The sequence below is a fragment of the Somniosus microcephalus genome, chromosome 10 (genome assembly GCF_052327205.1).
Source record: "Somniosus microcephalus isolate GS21.2 chromosome 10, FLI_Smic_1.0, whole genome shotgun sequence".
Classification (NCBI taxonomy): Eukaryota; Metazoa; Chordata; class Chondrichthyes; order Squaliformes; family Somniosidae; genus Somniosus; species Somniosus microcephalus.
The window spans coordinates 66762273-66784757 of record NC_140996.1 but is presented as its reverse complement, the minus strand read 5'-3'; the positions used below and the strand labels follow the sequence as shown (position 1 = coordinate 66784757).

The 22485-nt window shown below is 45.1% G+C and overlaps 1 protein-coding gene across 1 annotated transcript in view; it reads right to left on the bottom strand.

Moving 5' to 3' along the window:
- The window catches only part of LOC147111533 (UDP-glucose:glycoprotein glucosyltransferase 1-like), a 680288-nt gene that overhangs the window by 248493 nt on the left and 409310 nt on the right, over positions 1-22485 (bottom strand). Inside the window, exon 19 of the mRNA XM_085999896.1 lies at positions 13627-13706. Within this exon, the coding sequence (XP_085856022.1) occupies positions 13627-13706 (80 nt within the window). The remainder of the gene's footprint in view (positions 1-13626; positions 13707-22485) is intronic.

Genomic DNA, 22485 nt, shown 5'->3' with positions numbered 1-22485 from the left:
CCGAGGCTTTTTCGAGGGCATGTTGTTGTTGGAAGAGAGAGAGAGAGAGCGACTGGGGGTGGGGGGAGGGAGCGGGGGGGGGGGAGGGAAGGCAGGGGGGGGAAGGGAGGGCGGGGGGGAGGAGGGGCGGGGGGGAGGGAGGGCGGGGGGGGAAGGGAGGGCGGGGGGAAGGGGGGGAAGGGAGGGCGGGGGGGAAGGGAAGGGGGGGAGGGGGGGAAGGGAAGGGGGAGAGGGGGGGAAGGGGAGGGGGGAAGGGGAGGGGGGGGCGGGGGCCCCCCCCGAGGGTCGCGGCCCCCCCCGAGGGTCGCGGCCCCCGCAGACGGTCGCGGCCCCCCCCCCCCGAGGTGAAGACCACCGATTGCGGCTGTGCGAGACGGCCGGCGGGCCCGGTTGCCAGGTTAACGCTTGACGCTCAGCAAGCCCCGCCCCCCGGCCGAGCCAGAGAGAGACGCCGCGTCTCTGCTCCTGCTGCGCGCGCACCCTAGCGGCGCTGGGCTGAGGCTCGGCCCTCCAGCCTTCGAGTGGGGCCGGGAGGTGCCTAGCTCGGACGTGGGTGCGAAGGAGAAGCCGAGGCTTCGAGGCCTACCTGGAAAAACGGGGAAAGGTAGGAAAATTAATGAGATTAGATCAGTTAATTCGTTTCTAAATCATTTTTTTAAAAAACAATATGTGTTTTAAAAGCAATGTTTTTTTTAAAGATGCAGAAAGCGGGAAAAAGAAAGGAAAAGCTTGGAATCAAGATGGCGGCGACTCACCTCGGTTCAGAACGATAAGGCCCGGCCACACACGCACCGATTGGCCCGGCGGCACACGCCAGCAACCCGGCGTATGATTGGTCAAGCTCGAGGTCACTCTGTCGTTAATGAGCGGATAATGAGATGCTAATGAGCGGGAGGTTGAAGGTTTTTGGGATACCGCGGGCGCGATTTTAGCCCGGCCGAAACGTAAATATGCTTAAAACCGTCTCGGAAGCGTAAGCTTTCTTTGGAGGTAACGCGCGCGTAGGTACGCCCTGTAACTTTCGAGCGCATACCCGACAGACGCACACGTGATGACAGACAGACAGAATGAGAGACAGATGTACCGATTTATATATATAAATAATAATAGATAGATAGATAGATAGATAGATATATAGATGAGTTGTGGGTGAATCAGAAATCACCTGTTTCCAGACTGGCTAGGAGTCAGGAAGTAAAAGGAGCACCGCCCCACGCGATCCCAGGTTTGCATATGCACAACGGGGCGCCCCGGGATCCGTGGGCCAGTACGCTGCGCACAACTCTGCAGTGTTTGAAATCAACTTTACGGAGCTGGGTTCGCACGAAGTAATTGCAGATTTTATTCGGATGTCGGCGGCGTACTCCTTAGCTATGCTGCCGACCGCGAATTCAAGGCCAATTTATTCATATATAAGTGGAACAAGATACGCACAAACTAAATCAAATGCCTGTTATACTGCTGGTTGGTCTATAAAGCAATCTTACACTGACTTTTATCAGAAGATAATCAGGATGGGAAAAATGGTCATGGTGGACCATAAGTACAGGTTGTGCTGTATCATTGTTATCCTTTACCCATGTCATTTCACTTCCATAATATTCATTATTCCATCCAGAAAATGATTAAAAAATATATTGGCCCAGAAATTCGGGTCCCAACACGTGAGTACGCACGGGGTACTCACGCGTGGACGCGATGGAAGTGCCGGTTTCTTGCATGCACTGCGCATGCGCGGGAAACCGGCACTTCCGTTCCTCTGAACGAAGGGGTTCAGAGGTCGAACGTGTGCGCACGGGTGTCTGCGCGTGCGCTTTGAACTTACGTTTTTTTTAACAGGTTTTTCTGTGAGGGTAAGTCTTTAGATTTTAGAAATGTAAAAACCAGGCGTAAGGCCTGCATTTTAAAAGGTAAGTGGTCAATTGATTAAAATTAAAACATTTTTTCCACAGGTTTATTATTTTTAAATACTTTAAAGCACGGTAAGTTTATTTTTACCCCTGTTGTTTTATAAAATTATTTTTTCAAAAATTTAAATTATTGTTTAAAATAGTTAATAAACGTAATTTATAGTTTATTTAAAAAGTGTGATGTTTTTTAAAAATTTATTTGAAGGTTTACTGTTATTTTGGGGCCCGTATATTCATAAGTTTAGACAGGTCTTCCTGTCAATCTTATGAATAGGCTTTTCCCTCCTCTGATTGGCTGCCCATGGCTCACGTGATCCCAGGCGACGCATCGCACTAACTACGCCCCTGGGCCCCGGAGCGGAATTCCACGGGAGCCCAGAGTTCAACTGCCGGCGCGCAAGGTAAGTGCAGGTCGGGGGCTTGCACCCGCGGGAAGCCCCCGACCCGAATTTCTGGGCCTTTAATTATAGCCCATAGATCATAAAAAATAATAACCAAAACTTGACACTGAGTTTCAGTCAGTAATTCAATTTGGGATCCCACTAATACCCATAAGCTACTTGAGCTTCATTCTGATGATTTATCACATCTTTGGAGCTACTCACCAGAATTACTGCTTTGCAACTCATCACCAAGCTGCAGACTGTAAGTACATTTTACACAATATGATAATATTTACAGATCTCTTGGTGCCTGTCGGTGTTTTTGCCCGGTGATGCTGCAGGGAACGGAACGGGGCACTGCGCACTGTGATGATGTCACGATCTCCGGGCGAAGGAGATCGGGGTGCAACACCATATTGTCGCTGCAAACCTCCCGCCGAATATAGCGGGAGTCGATCTTCTCGCTGCGCCCGGTCGGTAAGTGCTTAGTCCCTCGTTAGTGCCCCCCAGAGGCGCTAACAGGAGGCGCTATGGTGCCCAATTTCGCCCCCCAAATATCTAAAAAAATGAAATGGAGAAAATAGTGAGACTTAAGATAGTTTCCACTCCAAAGCATTAAAAGAAATAGGTGAAGAAATTGCAAATGTGTTACTCATAATTTTCTAAAGCTCTCTAGATTCGGAGATTGTGCCTTTGGATTGGAAAATTGCAAATGCCACTACATTATTTAAGAAGGGATGGAGAGAGAAATGAGGAAACTACAGACCCATCAATTTAACATGAATTGTGCGGAAGTACCTGGAATCTACCATCAAGGACAGACTGACTGAGCACTTTGACATGTATGACCTGATCAAAGAGAGTCAGCATTGATTTGTGATGGGTAGGTCATGTCTGAGCAATCTAGTTGAATGTTTCAACATGGTCATTAACATTTTGAATGGTGGAGTGTCCAGAAAGCATCTGATAAGGTTCCGCACAGCCTTATCAGCAAATATAAAAGGGGCTGGTATTTGGTTGGGAGGTAGGAAACAGAGGCCGGAATTTTCCAGGGGGGGTCAGTGGGCAGGATTGCTGGCGGGTCGGGTGGGAAATTTGATTTTTTTTTAAAGCAGGTAGGGACCCACTGTCATCCCGCCACAACGCACCTTTCCCAATGGCGCGTCTGTGATCTCGGATCGGACCAGACCCACAGAGGCGAGCGATCCAATTAAAAGAATTATTGGTTTGTTGACAGACCCTTAACAATTGTTTTAACCTTACCTTTTAACTTTAACTGCTCGCCCACAGGGTCCACGCTGCTCATGGACCATATCTGTTAACCTGAGGTGGGAGTTGAATGGCCATTGAATCAGCTGATTAACATAGAAACATAGAAGATAGGAGCAGGAGTAGGCATTTCGGCCCCTCGAGCCTGCTCCGCCATTCAATGAGATCATGGCTGATCATCCAAATTCAGTACCCTGTTCCTGCCTTCTCTCCATATCCCTTGATCCCTTTAGCCTTAAGAAATATATCCAACTCCTTCTTGAATACATTTAATGAATTGGCCTCTACTGCCTTCTTTGGTAGAGAATTCCACAGGTTCACCACTCTCTGGGTGAAAAAATTCCTCCTCATCTCTGTCCTAAATGGCTTTCCCCTTATCCTTAGACTGTGACCCCTGGTTCTGGACTCCCCGACCATCGGGAACATCCTTCCAGCATCTAATCTGTCTAGTCCTGTTAGAAATTTATAAGTTTCAATAAGATCCCCTCTCATTCTTCTAAACTCCAGCGAGTACAAGCCCAATCGATCCAATCTCTCCTCATACGTCATTCCTGCCATCCCAGGTATCAGCCTGGTGAATCTTCGTTGCACTCCTTCCATGGCAAGAACATCCTTCCTCAGGTAAGGCGACCAAAACTGCACACAATACTCAAGATGTGGTCTCATCAAGGCCCTGTACAACTGCTGCAAGACATCCTTGTTCCTGTACTCAAACCCTCTCGCTACGAAGGCCAACATACCATTTGGCTTCTGATGCGCTATCAATTACTCATAAAAGACTGAGAGTTAAGAGAGTAACTAAAGGCTTTTATTAACAAAAGAATGAAGGTCTGCCTCGAGTGGTCGACCGGTCCAGAAATACAAAGGGCTGGGGAGCAGTCACCTTTATACTAGGACTTGTGGGAGGAGTCAGCCGAGGCATGTCCAGGCATGTACACAGTGGAATACAAACAGTGGTTTACCACACCTTCTTAACCGCCTGCTGCACCTGCATGCTTACCTTCAGCGACTAGTGCACAAGGACACCCAGGTCTCGTTGCACTTCCCCTTCTCCCAATCTATTGCCATTCAGATAATAATCTGCCTTCCTGTTTTTGACACCAAAGTGGATAACCTCGCATTTATCCACATTATATTGCATCTGCCATGCTTCTGCCCAATCACCCAACCTGTCCAAATCATACTGGAGTTTCTCAGCATTCTCATCACAGCACACACGCCCACCCAGCTTTGTGTCGGCTGCGAACTTGGAGATATTACATCTAGTTCCCTCATCCAGATCATTAATATATATTGTGAATTGCTGGGGTCCAAGGACCGATCCCTGCGGTACCTCACTAGTCACTGCCTGCCACTCGGAAAAAGAGCCGTTTATTCCAACTCTTTGCTTTCTGTCTGCCAAACAGTTCTCTATCCAAGTCAATACCTTGACCCCAATCCTATGTGCCTTAACTTTACACGCTAATCTCTTAAGCGGGACCTTATCGAAAGCCTTCTGAAAGTCCAAATACCCCACATCCACTGGTTCTCCCTTATCTATTTTACCAGTTAATCCTCAAAAAATTCCAGTAGATTAGTCAAGCACGATTTACCTTTTGTAAATCCATGTTGACTTTGTCCGATCCGGTCACTTTTTTTCCAAGTGCTCTGCTATTACATCCTTTATAATGGACTCTAGCATTTTCCCCACTACCGATGTCAGGCTTACCGGTCTGTAATTCCCCGTTTTCTCTCTTCCACCTTTTTTGAACAGTGGGGTAACGTTAGCTACCCGCCAATCCATGGGTACTGTTCCAGAATCTATCGACTTTTGGAAGATGACCAGCAATGCATCTACTATTTCTAGGGCCACTTCCTTAAGTAACCTAGGATGTAGATTATCAGGCCCCTGGGGATTTATCGGCCTTCAATCCCATCAATTTCCCTAACACCATTTCCCTACAAATACTGATTTCTATCAGTTCCTCCCTTTCATTAGACCCTATGTTCCCCGACATCTTTGGGAGGTTATTTTTGTCCTCCTTTGTGAAGACAGAACCAAAATATGTATTTATTTGGTCTGGCATTTCTTTGTTCCCCATTATAAATCCCCCTGATTATGACTGCAAGGGACCTACGCTTGACTTCACCAATCTTTTTCTCTTCACATATCTATAAAAGCTTTTACAGTCAGTTTTTATGATCCCTACAAGCTTACTTATTTTCCCCCTCTTAATTAATCCCTTTGTCCTCCTTTGTTGAATCCTAAACTGCTCCCAATCCACAGGTTTACTGCTTTTTCTGGCCAATTTATATGTCCTCTCCTTGGATCTTATGCTATCCCTAATTTCCCTTGTTAGCCACGGTTGAGTCACCTTTATTGTTTTATTTTTGTGCCAAACTGGGATGAACAAATTCTGTAGTTCATCCATGCGATCTTTGAATGTTTGCCATTGCCTATCCACCGTCAACACTTTGAGTGACATTCCCCAATCAATCCTACCCAACTCGCGCCTAATACCATCATTGTCTCCTTTATTTAAATTTAGGACCCTAGTCTCTGAGTCAACTACTTCACTCTCCATCTTAATGAAGAATTCTATCATATTATGATCGCTTCGACCCAAGGGGCCTCGCACAACAAGATTGCTAATTAATCCTTTCTCATTACATAATATCCAGTCTAAGATGGCCTGATCTCTAGTTGGTTCCTCGACATATTGGTCCAGGAAACCATCCCGTATACACTCCAGGAATTCTTCCTCCACAGTATTGTTACTAATTTGGTTAGCCCAATCAATATGTAGATTAAAGTCACCCATGATAACTGCTGTGCCCTTATTGCACGCTTCACTAATTTCCCATTTAATGCCATCCCCAACCTCCGCATTACTGTTTGGAGGTCTATATACCACTCCCACTAACATTTTCTGCCCCTTGGTATTTCTCAGTTCTACCCATACAGATTCCACATCATCAGAGCTAATATCCTTCCTTACAATTGTGTTAATCCCCTCTTTAACCAGCAATGCTACCCCACCTCCTTTTCCTTTTTGCCTATCTTTCCTGAATATTGAATACCCCTGGATGTTGAGTTCCCAGCCTTGACCACCCTGGAGCCATGTTTCCGTAATCCCAATCATATCATATTCGTTTACCTCTATTTGCGCAGCTAATTCATCCACCTTATTACGAATGCTCCTCGCATTAAGACAGAGCCTTCAGGCTTGTTTTTTTTAATGCTCTTAGATCTTTTAGTATTATTATTTACTGTGGCCATGTTTGATTTAAACCCTTGATTTCTTTGCCTGCCACTTTTGTTTTTCTCCTTCCTGTCTTTTGCTTTTACCCTTGTTTCCCTTTCCTCTGTCTCCCTGCTCAGGTTCCCAACCCCGTGCCATTTTAGTTTAATCCCTCCCCCAGAGCACTAGCAAACACTCCCCCTAGGACATCGGTCCCGGCCCTGCCCAGGTGCAAACCGTCCGGTCTGTACTGGTCCCACCTCCCCCAGGACCGGTTCCAATGTCTCAGGAATTTGAATCCCTCCCCCTTGCACCATTCTTCTAGCCACGTATTCATCTGAAATATCCTTGTGTTTCTACTCTGACTAGCATGTGGCACTGGCAGCAATCCTGAGATTACTACCTTTGAGGTCCTATTTTTTAATTTACCTCCTAACTCCCTATATTCAGCTTTTAGGACCTCATCCCATTTTTTACCAATATTGTTGGTACCTATATGCACCACAACAACTGGCTGTTCACCATCCCCTTCCAAAATGTTCTGCAGCCGTTCTGTGACATCCTTGACCCTTGCACCAGGGAGGCAACATGCCATCCTGGAGTAACAACAGAAAATGCTGGAAAAACTCAGCAGGCCAGGCAACATCCGTGGAGAGAAATTAGAGTCGACGTTTCGGGTGAGCCCTTTTTCAGTTTTGAAAAAGGGTTCACCCGAAACGTCAACTCTAATTTCTCTCCATGGATGTTGCCTGGCCTGCTGAGTTTTTCCAGCATTTTCTGTTGTTATTTTGGATTTCCAGCATCTGCAGTATTTTGCTATCATACCATCCTGGAGTCTCGTTTGCGACCGCAGAAATGCCTATCTATTCCCCTTACAATAGAATCCCCTATTACTATAGCTCTACCCCTCTTTTTCCTCCCGTCCTGTGCAGCAGAACCACCCCTGGTGCCAGGAAGTTGGCTGCTGCTGCCTTCCCCTGATGAGTCATCCCCCCACCAGTATCCAAAGTGGTATATCTGTTTGAGAGGGGGATGGCCACAGGGGACCCCTGCACTACCTGCCTGCGCCTACTACTCTGCCTGTTGGTCACCCATTCCCTTTCTGCCTGTGCAACTTTTACCTGCGGTGTGACCAACTGATTAAACGTGCTATTCACGACGTCCTCAGCCGCGGATGGTCTAGTATGTATCCAATCGCAGCTCCAGCGCCGCAATGCGGTCGGTCAGTAGCAGCAGCTGGATATACTTCCTGCACACATGGTTGTCAGGGACACAGGAAGTGTCCCTGAGTTCCCACATCGTGCAGGAGGAGCACACCACAGGGCCGGGCTGTCCTGCCATTACTTACCCTTTAATTAATTCAAATTAAATTAAATCAAATCAGTCCCACCAATTACACTACAGTTTAATGATATACTCAAGGGCCCTTGTTTAACAGCAGTCCCCACTGCACAACAGAGAGCCTAGAAACTATAAACCACAAAATTTAAGTTTGGAAAAAAAGAGAAAGAGAGAAATACTCACCAACCAATCACTTACCTGCTTTCTGGTGACATCACACTTCGATTACTTTTTACTTCTCTCTCCCACTCGCGCTCGGAGCTCTGAGATTGGTAAACCTACCTGCTCCTCGGGTAGCAGCTTGTGCTATAAAAGCTCCCACCTCACAGCTGTACACTTTCCAAGCGCAGAAGCTGTTGCTTAATCCATTTGGAAGATAGATTGAGCTTTATGCAGGCTGCAAGTGTTTGGAGCAAACTCTTCATCCAGTGTCACCTCATTGGAACAACCGCTCTCACCATTGACAAATCACTTCTGTCATCTCAATTTCACCTGGCATCTATTCCATCAGCACGGGTGCCATTTATACTGTCTCACCTTGGTCCTCAGAATCTGACCATGATCAGTCCCAACACCAGCAGCACCAGGCACACCAGCAGCACCAACAACAACACCAAACTTCTCTGCAATTACCTGATGCTTCACAGGACTGAGGACATCAGCACCCGAGCACATTGCTGCCCGGGAGGCCAGGTTTACGTCACTTGACACTGTACACCCTGGCTGCCACATGATGCGCCAGGCTGGCACCACTCCACACCAGCACCATAAAGCATCCCTACAATGTCCAAGCCATTTCTTTCACACTCATCATCACTGTGGAGGGTACCGTTAAGACTCACTTTGCAACTCACTAAGCCACTTCCAAAGGTGCACACAAATCTGTCCCAGAACATAAAGTGTTGAAAATAAAGGTTTCAATGTTTGACAACACATTAACAGAAACTTTACATGAATATTGGATAAAACACCCAAGTGTATTTTTAGTTGGTATGATTGCACTAGGATGAGGTTGAGTGTGAGGGGTGGCTAGTGAGATGGGGGATGTGATAATGTAGCTAAAGAGAGAGGGATGGGTGGAAGTACAAGGGAAGTTGGTGTGAGTAAGGATGTGCAGGAGTAAGGTAGGGAAGGAAGAGTGATGGGGATGTGATGAGAGGCACAGCAGGATGAAGGTGAGTGTGACTTTGTACTCATGTTTCCTGATCTAATGAGATCATTGAAAGGTTTGCGCCACTACACCCAGGTCCTCCTGACGACATCCCTGTGACCTCTTGTGCAATTTGCAACCAGGCTGTCTTGGTCCCCTGGGGAGGTCTCTTCCGCCCATTGGAAGGGAAGAGGACCTCCCTGCGTGCTCTGACTCCCTCCATAAGTGGTTGCCAGTGTTTGCAGCAAGATGCGTCGTGAATGACGTCACCAGACCCGCTCCATCTAATTAGGCCAGGAAACAGGTTGGGCGGGCTTAACAAGCCCCACTGAGGTAAGGTCATTTTAGGCAGCGGGATGGAGCCAGGTTCGGGGTTGCGACCCGCCACCGGCTGCACCGGACCCGCTGAGGTGAGCAAAATCTCGGCCATAGATTAAGAATACAAGGGAGTTAACTTTAATTGGTGTGATGTGACAAGTGATGTTCCCCAGGGATCTTTACTGGGGCCTCAGCTTTTCACCACACATATCAATGTTTGCAGATGACACTAAGTGAGGAAGCACGGTAAATTGTGTAGATGGGAGCAGGAAGTTACAAAGGGATAGAAGGTAGATTAGGCGAGTGTGCAAAACTGTGGCAGATGGAGTTCAATATGGGAAAGTGTGAGTCATCCAATGTAATCGTGGGAGATTATGAACTGTCCAGGAGCAAAGGGATTTGAGTATCCATGTACATAAATCAGCAAAAGCTTTTGCACAGGTAAAAAACAATCAATAAAGGCTAATGGAGTTTTGGTCATTATCTCAAGGGTTCTAGAATTCGAAAGTAATGCTTTAGTTGAACAGAGCCTTGGTCAGATCCCATCCGAAATATTGTATTCAATTTTGGGCACCGAACCTCAGGAAAGATATACTGGCCTTCGACAGATTCACCAGAATGACACCACAGCTTAAAGGATTAAATTATGAGGACAGGTTACATAAAATTGGCTTGTATTCCCTTGAGTTTAGAAGGTTGAGGGGTGTTCTAATCTAGGTGTTATCAGATAGATAGAGAAACTATTTCCTGTGTGGGGGAATCCAGAACAAGGGGGCATAATCTTAAAATTTCACACAAAGGGTAATACAAATCTAGAAGTCTCGCCCCCAAAAGGCTGTGGATGCTGGGTCAATTGAAATTTTCAAGACTGAGATTCATATATTTTTGTTAGATAAAGGTGTCAATGATATGGAACAAAGGAAGGTTAATGGAGTTGAGGTAAGATCAGCCAAGATGAGAGGTTTTGATAGAGTAGAGAGAGAAAAACTATTCCCTCTGGCGAATTGGTCAATAATCATTGGCAAAAGATCTAGAGGGGAGAGGAGGAGAAATGTTTTCACTCAGAGAGTCATCGGGATCTGGAATACTGTACCTGAAAAGATGGTGGAAACTGATTGAATAAATAATTTTAAAAGGGAGTCGGACAGGTATTTGAGGATGAGGAACTTACAGGGTTATGGACAAAATGCGGGGGTGAGTCAGCACAGGCACAGGCCAAATGACTTTCTTCTAACATAGAAACATAGAAGATGGGAGCAGGAGTAGGCCATTCGGCCCCTCGAGCCTGCTCCGCCATTCAATGCGATCATGGCTGATCATCCAAATTCAGTACCCGGTCCCTGCTTTCTCCCCATATCCCTTGATCCCTTTAGCCTTAAGAAATATATCCAACTCCTTCTTGAATATATTTAATGTATTGGCCTCTACTGCCTTCTGTGGTAGAGAATTCCACAGGTTCACCACTCTCTGGGTGAAGAAATTCCTCCTCATTTCTGTCCTAAATGGCCCACCCCTTATCCTTAGACTGTGACCCCTGGTTCTAGACTCCCCGACCATCGGGAACATCCTTCCTACATCTAGTCTGTCTAGTCCTGTTAGAATTTTATAAGTTTCAATGAGATCCCCTCTCATTCTTCTAAACTCCAGCGAGTACAAGCCCAATCGACCCAATCTCTCATACGTCATTCCTGCCATCCCAGGTATCAGCCTGGTGAATCTTCGTTGACCTCCTTCCATGGCAAGAACATCCTTCCTCAGATAAGGCGGCCAAAATGTGCTGCAAGTTTCTATGATTCAACGATTCTATCTGATAGAATGGCAGAACAGGCTTGTGGGGCTGAAGGGCCCATTCTTGCTCCAATATACCATGTGAATACAAGTACTGAGATCACATGCCTAATGACAGTTCTATTACTCATCTTTTACTTGCTAATGAGAAATGGAATGATCTACATCTGAATTTTTTTCATTAGTCACATATGGCTAGTGGCTAATATATTTGATAACACTGGCTTAGTGGTAGAACTCTCACCTCTGAATCAGAAGGTTGTGGACATAAAGCCCACTTGAGCACATAATCTAGGCTGACACAGTACCTGAGGTACAGTACAGTATTTGAGGGAGTGCTGCACTGTCGGAGGTGCCACTTTTTTGATGAGACGTTAAATTAAAGCCGTTTGCCTGTTCAGATGGACATAAAAGATCCCATTGCACAATTCAAAGAAGAGCATGGGAGTTCTCCCAGTGTCCCGTCAAAATTTATCCCTCAACCAACACCACTGAAACAGACTATCTGGTCATTTATCTCATTGTTGTTTGTGGGACTTTGAGATGCGCGTTGTCATAAACCTACACTTCAAAAGTACCTCATTGGCCGTGAAACGCTTGGGGATGTCCTGAGGACATGAAAGATAGCATACAAATACAAGTCCATTGTCCATTTTATGCAGGCAAACTTAAGTCATAATGTATTCCTGCCAAGAGATATAGGAAATTGCATATGCACCCATTACAACAGATTTACATATTAAAATTAAGCCCTTGTCTGCTATTGATATTTAGAAGTTGCACATCTGCCTTAAATATTTTCTCAGTTACAGCAGTGCTGGTCAGTCCCATAAGAGGGCCAAGCATCCTATAGTCAGGAGTGTGCTCATACTACCCAATATCTAATACCCAACCTAAACCATCTCTACTCCTCTGCCTTCATACTCTCTGGCTGCTATTCCAGGCTTGAATTCCCCTTGAATAAGCTTTGATGGGCCCATTGAGGCATTCAGTGCTGCCTACTTACAAGCAGCAACCCCAACTGCCCCATCCTTTTCTCTCACCGACTTTCCCACCCTGCACGCCTGCTGGGGCTAATCCCGTTGCTCTCACCTGAGTCAGACGGTTGCGAGTTCAAGCCCCAGTCCAGAGACTTGAGCACATAATATAGGTTACCACTCAGTGCAGTACTGTGGAAGTGCTGCACTGTCAGAGGTGCTGTCTTCTGGGTGAGATATTAAACTAAGGCCCTGTTCACCTATTCAGGTGGACTTTAAAGATTCTGTGGCATTATTTGAAGAACAGCAGGGTGTTCTCTCAAAAACCTGGACAAAATTCTGTCTTTAACCAACACCACCAAATACCGACTAACTGGTCAGTCATCTAATTTTCTGTTTATTGGATCGTGCTATGCACAAATTGGCTGTTGCGTTTGCTCACAAAATACTACAGGCAATATTTCAAAAAGTAAATCATTGGGTGTGAGGTACTTTGGAATTTCCTGAGGACATGATTAAAGAACTATACAAGTTCAATCTTTACTGCTGAATTTAACTGTGATATAAAGGGCTTTTTATATCCAGATTTAAAAAGTAATCTGCAAAATACTATATTTTTGAACACTTGTCTCCTAATTTCTAATACTGAACAAAATTATATGAATGTTATCTCTGTACTAAAACAATGAAAATGCTGAATTTGCAGAAGTGTGATTTTGGTTCTGTACATTTGTTGGTAATGAAATGACCATGCACTCCAAATGTGAAGACTGTATGGCAGGTGCACACCAGATTCAGTTTACAAAATACTGATTTACATTTGGCTGATGTTAAACCAACTACATGAATGTAAATCAGTCTTTTGTTAACTAAATCTGGTGTTCAACTGCCCTACAATTGTCACATTTTGAATGTATGAACAGCATGATAATGTTCTGATGTTGATTGTTGGCATTTTATCCACTTTATATTCGCTTAGGAACTGGCAAGTGAAGACAAATAGCAAGACGTTAAAACAAGAGCTGAAAAGTCAAGACCATATCATTGTTTTTGTCTTCCCTTCAGTTAAAAACAAAGGAGCTTTCTTACCAAGGTAGAAGGTAAAACTACAGCAGGCTCGGTAAATGTACTGACTCAGCACTATCTTATTTGCTGTGTGCTTGTTCTCAACATGCAATGTATGATTATGATGAATGAATTACTGAACACTGGGGATTAGCACAATGCCATTCCACGTAGCGGCAGGAGTGCCTTGCAACTGTTTCTCACCTCTTCAAAGGCATCTCAGAGAGCTTGGATCTGCAGTTCATGAACACTTTCAGCTTCATATTGATCACCTGACGTAACACCTGAATGAAAATCAAATATTGTCATGTTTCATGAGGCTTTTCTTACGGCAAGCATAATGGTTTATCACTTTAGAGTCGTCTCTTCACACTATGTACAGGGAATAGCAATAAAGTTGAACACTTGATTAAATTTTAATTAAAATTTGCAACGGGCTATCAGCTGCTGCATATCTAGCAAAAATCTTGCATCTGGATGTATTTCTTATCAATTTTTTCCAATATAATTTCCTTGCAGCTGCATAGAACTGACCTTGGAACAGACAGCATGAGGGCCTGTGAGACCACCGGGATATATTTGCTCTCATTGACTTCATCCCATCCCCTGGCCACTGTCTGAAGCTGAACCAGACCATTTGCAACTTTGGGCGTCGGATTTGACTTACAGATGAGCTTCCGACCACAAATCCGCTCCATCACCAAAACCGCTTAGTTCCACCTCTGTAACATCATCCGTCTCTGCCGCTACCTCAGCTCATCTGATGCTGAAACCCTCATCCATTTGTTACCTCTAGATTTGGCTATTCCAATGATCTCCTGGCCGATCTTTCATCTTCCACCCTACGTAAACTGGAGCTCATCCAAAACTCTGCTGCCTGTATCCTAACTCGCGCCAAGTCCCATTCACCCATTACCTCTGTGCTCGCACTATGTACAGGACCTACATGGGTTCTGGCTTTGAGAATGCCTCAATTTTAAAATTCTCACCCTTGCTTTCCAATTGCTGAGGAGGACCTGTCACTCAGAGGACTCCTCTGTGATAGTTGTAAGGGGCATCAAAACACAACTTTTTAGTGAAGTCCTTTCTTCTGTTTAACAATTCCCCTGTATCACCACTGCTATTACATCTTATTCCCCACCATCACAAAAATTACATATCCTTCAATTCAGTTCGCATCTTAAAAAACAACATTGCATCAGACCTCTTTAGCCCTACAAGCCCATGAGTATGAATACTCTAGAGAGTATGAAAGAATAACTGAGCATGAACTATTTATTACAAGGAACTCAAAAGTGAACATAAATCATCCTTTTCTTTCCTCACACCATGCTTCCTCTGGGTGTCTAAACATGCATTTTCTTTCTCCTCACTGCCAATGGACATTTAAATTAATGCCAGTCTCAATGCTGGAAAGGACTCACAGGCCAAATTCCTAGCTCCAGTGCAAAATTAGGGCAAATGGCACTGGAATTTTTGACTCTGCGCACACTTCCTGTCTAATACCTTATTTTCTGTTGTCACTTTTTGTCGCCTTTTTGCGTCACCTTTGCTTATTATAACTTCCTACGGACACTTTAATAATGGGAACTGCCTGTGTACACTTGTTATTCTATAATTAAACTCTCTCACCAATGCTGACGATATAGTCCCTCAGTTTTGCACATCCGAGCACCTCAGCCTGTACAGCTGTTCCAAAATTGTGGCAAGTTTGATTATTTAATTATAAATAATATAAAATCAAGGCAAACTGCATGAAAGTAGGACAAAATGGGGACTGAATTACTTCTGCATGCCATGGTCCAATTAACCACTGCCATCTAATGCTGCTTCACCTGGTCTTGACTATTTGTGTGCAACACCATGCGACATTAACAAGTAAAAATATAAAATCAAAGTATTATATAAAAATGACAGAACATCTGACTTCAGAATGGAGAGTGAATTATTTGGCTTGCTCTGATCCAATTATTCCCTGCCATCTAATCCCGCTTCACCTGAAGACACTTGGGGGGAAAAATTCAGTTGGTAGCGCCACCCATTAGCGCCTTAAGAGGGCGCTAAGTGGGGCGCAAACCAACTAGCGCCCGGGAGCGGCGATATCTGCGCCTCTCGTGAAATTGACCAGACATTTTGCGGCGGCGCTAAACACTACTGCCATGATCTCCTGCGCCGGCAGATCGTGACGTCAGTCGAGTGCACAATGCCCCGGTAGCGCCCCAGACTGGAAATTGAGTGGCGCCCCCTGCCTTAATGCCTGCCGCTAGCAACGACAGGTTGAGGGGAGCGTTTTGCAGTCGAGAAAGGACTGGGGGAGCGCTATTTAAAGGCAACCGCTTTCTGCCTTTTTTTGTTGGTGACATTTTTGCACCATGCATTCTGAGAGAGAGAGAAAGAGACTTCTGGAGAGATTCTACACTGTGTGAAGGAGTTTTGCATACTGAGCAGCACTTTGCAGGTTCATTTTGATTTGCCCTTCCTTGTATCTATTTAGAAGAGACTGTGAGGGCTGCACTCTGAGCTCTTTCCCTGTGTCTCTTCATTGTTCTTTCCAGCAGATTTGATGTACAGGTCTCTCCAGGCCGAGACTCAAGGCTGCAATGAACAGGATGTAGATGGAGACCAAGATAAACCCTCCCCTTTAAGATTAAAACAGAAAATGCTGGAGAAACTCAGCAGGTCAAGCAGCATCTGTGAAGAGAGAAACAGAGTTAACGTTTCAGGTCGATGACCATTCATCAGAACTCCCCTTTAAGAATTGGCCTGTGTTCCATTGCTGACTGACATCACATGAGCTTCGCCAGCGCTGTGAGTTAGCGCCTCGCTCCTTGGCCTTTGCGCCTAAGACAGATGTGAAGCGCCTGATTTAGCACTCCAATCACCTCCAGGGGCGATAAAAGACAAGTTTGCAGTTGGAGGCGATAATTAGCACCAGGCGCTAATCTTTGCGCCCGGCCAATAATTGCGCCCCAAATGGGGCGATACCGAATTTCTCCCCCTTGGTCTTGACTACTTATGAGATTTGAGGAAAGTAAAAAAAGATGAAGACAAAGTATTTATACAGGAGGAAAATGTTTTAAAGAATGGTCAATGGATAATTTTAACTGTACTGGAAAATAGAAATACAAGTTGTCAGTATAAATCTATACATAACACCTATGGAACTAGAAATATGTAAAACAGGAATTAGAATGAATAAATCACTCAAAAAGCAGTCACATTATGAGAAGAAAGGCTGTACAGAGATGCAAAGGGTTCCATTTACTGTAGTAGTGTGGCAGAGCCACTGAGGGACTCTGAACAACTGTACATAATTCCCTTTAACGATGTGTTAGCTACAGACTAAATCTGTACCATTGTATGTACTGTTTGCATGTACAGTGCGCGGTCCCTTTACGAGCGCGGGCAAACGCGATGAAGTCATGCCGCTAATCACGTGATCACCCAAACGCGGGAAAAACGTGATGACGTCATGACGCCATCCACGGGACCACCCAGGCAGTCCTCGTGGAGCCTCTGACCTGTTAAGGCCTGTATTCATAGTTCTCTTGCATCAATCTGTTTAAACTCGTTAGTTTGACATTAAAAACCTTTTTGATTGATTGCCTGCGTCGAACTCAATCTCTAGATAGGAATTTGACCATTCCTACAGTGGCACGATTTTCCTTGAGACCTTGAATGCTCACTAAGATGAGGAGTCACGGAACACTGTATTGCCATTCCCATTTGCAACATTTTATCTTTCCTGCCTCTTACATAAGCACAGTATGTTCCTTCAATTCCTTCCTCCCCTCCCACCCCCTGTCTCTGCACCTGCTTAATATCTGTTACATCTCCAGCTTTTTCCAGTTCTGATGAAGGGTCCCAGACCTGAAACGTTAACTCTGTTTCTCTCTCCACGGATGCTGCCTGGCCTGCTGAGTGTTTCCAGCGTTTTCTGTTGTTAATTCAGATTTCCAGCATCCGCAGTATTTTGCTATTGTATAATAAAATGTGTTCAGTTTGGAGTTGTGCATGGTTTTCTGCTTAGAAGTGGCTTGACAGTGCTGCAACTTATTTTACATTTAAAGGGAATTTCCCCATCAGCCTTGATTAGATTCAAATCTAGATAATAGATCTGAATGGTTAGTCTTGATACTAAGTACCATGCCGAGCCCTTGCCGGTCCCACCTGTCTCCATTTTAACATATTCCGGTCACGAAATGATTCTATTTCAGTGAACTATTTACTTCATACATATAGGTTATTTTTACCCCTTCATGCACCAAAGTTCCTCATAAGTCAGGGTAAAATCTAATGGAGGCTTTAACTTAATGAAGTCATAGGTAGGCATTTATGATCACTTACGCATAGTCTCCAAGTTACCTGTACTTGGAATGATCCAAGACAGATGATAGAAAATCCATTCCAAAGTTTAATAATAAATTAACAGTTAAGTGTTCAAGAACCTACACCTAATGATTGAGAGGTTCTTGTATCACCCCATCAAAAAATATCCAGAGGGTGATGAGAGGCATTCTATTAGCAAATTCAGTGAAACTGCATAAGAACATAAGAATTAGGAGCAGGAGTAGGCCATATGGCCCCTCGAGCCTGCTCCGCCATTCAATGAGATTATGGCTGATCTTCGACCTCAACTCCACTTTCCTGCCCAATTTCCATATCCCTTGATTCCCCTAGAATCCAAAAATCTATCTACCTCAGCCTTGAATATTCTCAATGACTCAGCATCCACAAACCTTTGGGGTAGAGAATCCCAAAGATTCACAACCCTCTGAGTGAAGAATTTCCTCCTCATCTCAGTCTTAAATGGCCGACCCCTTATCCTGAGACTATGTCGCCTATTTCTCGACTCTCCAGCCAGGGGAAACAACCTCTCAGCATCTACCCTGTCAATCCCCCTCAGAATCTTATATGTTTCAATGAGATCACCTCTTATTCTTCTAAACTCCAGAGAGTATAGGCCCATTCTACTCAATCTCTCTTCATAGGACAACCCTCCCATCCCAGGAATCAATCTAGTGAACCTTGTTGCACCGCCTCCAAGGCAAGTATATCCTTCCTCAGATAAGGAGACCAAAACTATGCACAGTACTCCAGGTGTGGTCTCACCAAAGCCCTGAACAACTGCAGCAAAATTTCCTTACTCTTGTATTCCAAATCCTTTGCAATAAAGGCCAACATACCATTTGCTTTCCTAATTGCTTGCTATACCTGCATGCTAACTCTCTGTGTTTCCTGTATGAGGACACCTAAATCTGAACACCAACATTTAATAGTTTCTCACCATTTAAAAAATATTTGTTATTCTATTCTTCCTAACAAAGTGAATAACCTCACATTTTCCCACATTATACTCCATCTGCCACCTTACTGCCCACTCACTTAACCTGTCTATATCACTTTGCAGGCTCTTTGTGTCCTCCTCACAGCTTATTTCTCACCTAGTTTTATATCGTCAGCAAACTTGGATATATTGCAGTGGTGTTCCCCAGGGGTCTGTTCTAGGACCACTGCTTTTCTTGATGTATATTAATGATTTGGATTTAGGTGTACAGGGCATTATTTCAAAATTTGCAGATGACATATAGTGAACAGTGAGGAGGATAGAGATAGACTTCAAGAGGACATAGACAGGCTGGTGGAATGGACGGACATGTGGCAGATGAAGTTTAACGCACAAAAGTGTGAAGTGACACATTTTGGTAGGAAGAACGAGGAGAGGCAAAAAAGGGTACAATTCTAAAAGGTGTGCAGGAATAGAGAGATCTGGGGGTATATGTGCTATTGAGAGCAGCAGCGGGAGCGGAGGGAGCGGACTGATCTGTGAGGGAACCGGCGGAAGCGGACTGAGTAAATAAAGCCCGCGGCTCGAGGCCCAGACCGAGCTATTGGAAGCAGCAGCGGGAGCGGACCACTTTCGAATAAGTTCGAAAAACCGGGGGGAAAAAAATCAAAGTGTGACATCACAGGGAAGCAGGTAAGTGATTAGTTGATGAGTATTTCTCTTTTTTCTCTTTCTACACTAGGGCATTGGTTTAAGAGCTGGGAAATTGTTCTTGCAGCCTGTGTGGACGAGACCAGGGACTGCAGGGAGGATGAGCAAACTGACCACAGCACCGTGGTACAGGGGGCCATTCAAGTTGTTGGAGTAAAAAGGAATGTAGTAGTGGTAGGGGACAGTATAGTTCGGGGGATATAGCTGTTCTCTGCAGCCGAGTGCGTGAGTCCTGAAAGCTGTGTTGCCTGCCAGGGTTAAGGCCATCTCCTCGGGGCTGGAGAGGGACTTGGAGTGGGAGGGGAAGGATCGAGTTATGTCCACGTAGGTACCAACGACATAGGTAGGACTAAGACAGAGGTTCTGCTGAGGGAGTATGAGCAGCTAGGGGCTAAATTAAAAAGCAGAACCACAAAGGTAATAATCTCTGGATGACTACCTGAGCCACGAGTAAATTGGCATATGGTCAATAAGATCAGAGAGATGAATGCGTGGCTCAAAGATTGGTGTGGGAGAAATGGGTTTCGATTCATGGGGCATTGGCACCAGTACTGGGGTAAGAGGCAGCTGTTACGTTGGGACGGGCTTCACTTGAACCGTGCTGGGACCAGTGTCCTGGCAAATCGACTAACTGGGGCTGTAGATAGGGCTTTAAACTAAATAGTAGAGGGAGGGGTCAGGTGAGAGGAAATTTAGGAAGTTAAAGAGAAAGGACAAGGCAATAGTGCAGGGTAGCCATAGGGGTAATGATAACCAGAGTCTGACAGGAAGGGACTTAGATGAAGGGACCAAGTGTACTGTTGCCAAATTTGCTGACGATACAAAAATAGGTGGGAAAGCAAATTGTGAGGAGGACACAAAGGGCTGGATTTTACCAGCCCTGAGGAGGCGGGTTTGGAGGTGGGACTGTTGGGAAAGTCAAAAAGAATGGGAGCGTGTCCCGAACCCGCTCCCAACCTGCCTCCAGACAATCTTCCCAGGAGTTGGGTCCCCGATTTGCGCAGGGACCAGACTCCCAGCGGCGGGAAGAGGATTATAGCCACTTAACTGCCTGTTAACAGGTAGTTAATAGGCAGTTAAGGGGCTTTTCCCAATTTTTCGACTGCTGCTGCGGGCTTCCCGACATTGGGGAACCCCGCCAGGATAAGTGAGGCGTACTGTAGGTCTGTTGCTATGTTGGATGGCAGCTGCAGAAGTGGTGTGAAGGATGTAATGGGACAATGGTTAATATCAGAGGTAAGGACATGTTGTGAAAGTAATTTTTCATGTGGTTAGATGTTTCAGCAGGTGACAAGCTTTGAAGTGTTTGTGTAGCCTCATCTCATCGGGAGAAGTGACAATTGGCTTCTGCAATCTCAGCTGCAGCTGCCATCTGTTTTATCCTAAGGAGAGTGTAATTGGAGAGCCAGGGTGAAAGGGCTCACCTGTGTACACCTCACTGCTGTCAAACACTGAAAATTCATCTGTCAAACAAGTGTGGTGCATGTGCCTTTAAGAAAACCGGCAGATGAAGCATCATCAACTGCCGTCATTTGACACTGGCTTTCCCTTAACTGGCTGGCAAGCCTGCAAGGCGGGCTTAACAAGGCCAATTAGGGCAAAATAGCGTCTGTTCGTCAGACGTCGCTGGGGGTGGGAGTAGAACCCAGAAAGCAGCAGTCCCGCCCCCAACTTGTCTCGGTCAGTAAAATCCAGCCCAAAGAGTCTGCAAAGGGATACAGATAGGTTAAGTGAGTGGGCAAAAATTTGTCAGATGGAGTATAATGTGAAAAAATGTGAGGTTATCCACTTTGGTAGAAAGAATAAAAAAACAAAATATTATTTAAATGGGGAGAGACTACAGGATGCTGCGGTACAGAGGGATCTGGGTGTCCCCGTACATGAAACACAGATTCTGAGGGGGTATGACAGGGTAGATGCTGAGAGGATGTTTCCCCTCATGGGGGAATCTAGAACTAGGGGGCATAGTTGCAGAATAAGGGGTTGCCCATTATAAAACGGAGATGAGGAGGGATTTCTTCTCTCAGAGGGTCGTGAATCTTTGGAATCTCTACCCCAGAGAGCTGTGGAGGCTGAGTCATTGAATATATTCAAGGCGGAGATAGACAGATTTTTGAAAAACAGGGGAGTGAAGGGTTATGGGGAGTGGGCAGGAAAGTGGAGTTGAGGCCAAGATCAGATCAGCCATGATCTTATTGAATGGCGGAACAGGCTCAAGGGGCCAAATGGCCTACTCCTGCTCCTATTTCTTATGTTCTTATATCGTTGAAGGTGGCAGGACAGGTTGAGAAAGTGGTTAAAAAAGTATACTAGGCTTTATAAATAGAGGCATAGAGTACAAAAGCAAGGTAGTTATGATGAACCTTTATAAAACACTTGTTCGGCCTCAACTGGACTAGTGTGTCCAATTCTGGGCACCACACTTTAGGAAGGATGTGAAGGCTTTAGAGAGGGTGCAGAATAGATTTACAAGAATGATTCCAGGGATGAGGGACTTCAGTTATGTGGATAGACTGGAGAAACTGAGGTTGTTCTCCATAGAGCAGAGAAGATTGAGAGGAGATTTGATAGAGGTATTCAAAATCATGAGGGTCTAAACAGAGTAGATAGAGAGAGATTGTTCCCATTGGTGGAAAGGTTGAGAACCAGAGGACACAGATTTAAGGTGATTGGCAGAAGGTCCAAAGGCGACATGAGGAAAACCTTTTAAATGCAGCGAGTGGTTATGATCTGGAATGCACTGCCTGAAAGGGTGGTGGAGGCAGATTCAATCGGGCTTTCAAAAGGAAATTGAAAGAAAAAAATTTGCAGGGCTACAGAGAAAGAATGTGGGATTGGGACTAGCTGAAGTGCTCTTGCAGAGAGCTGGCGTGGGCTCGACGGGCCGAATGGCCTCCGACTGTGCTGTAACGATTCTATGATTCGACGTTTCTATAATTACACTCGGTCCCTTCATCAAAATCATTAATATAGATTGTAAATAGCTGAGGCACAAGGACCAAAGTTATTGAAGTGACATTACTTTTCAAAATATGCAGTTTTATGTGACTATTTCAAAAAGGAAG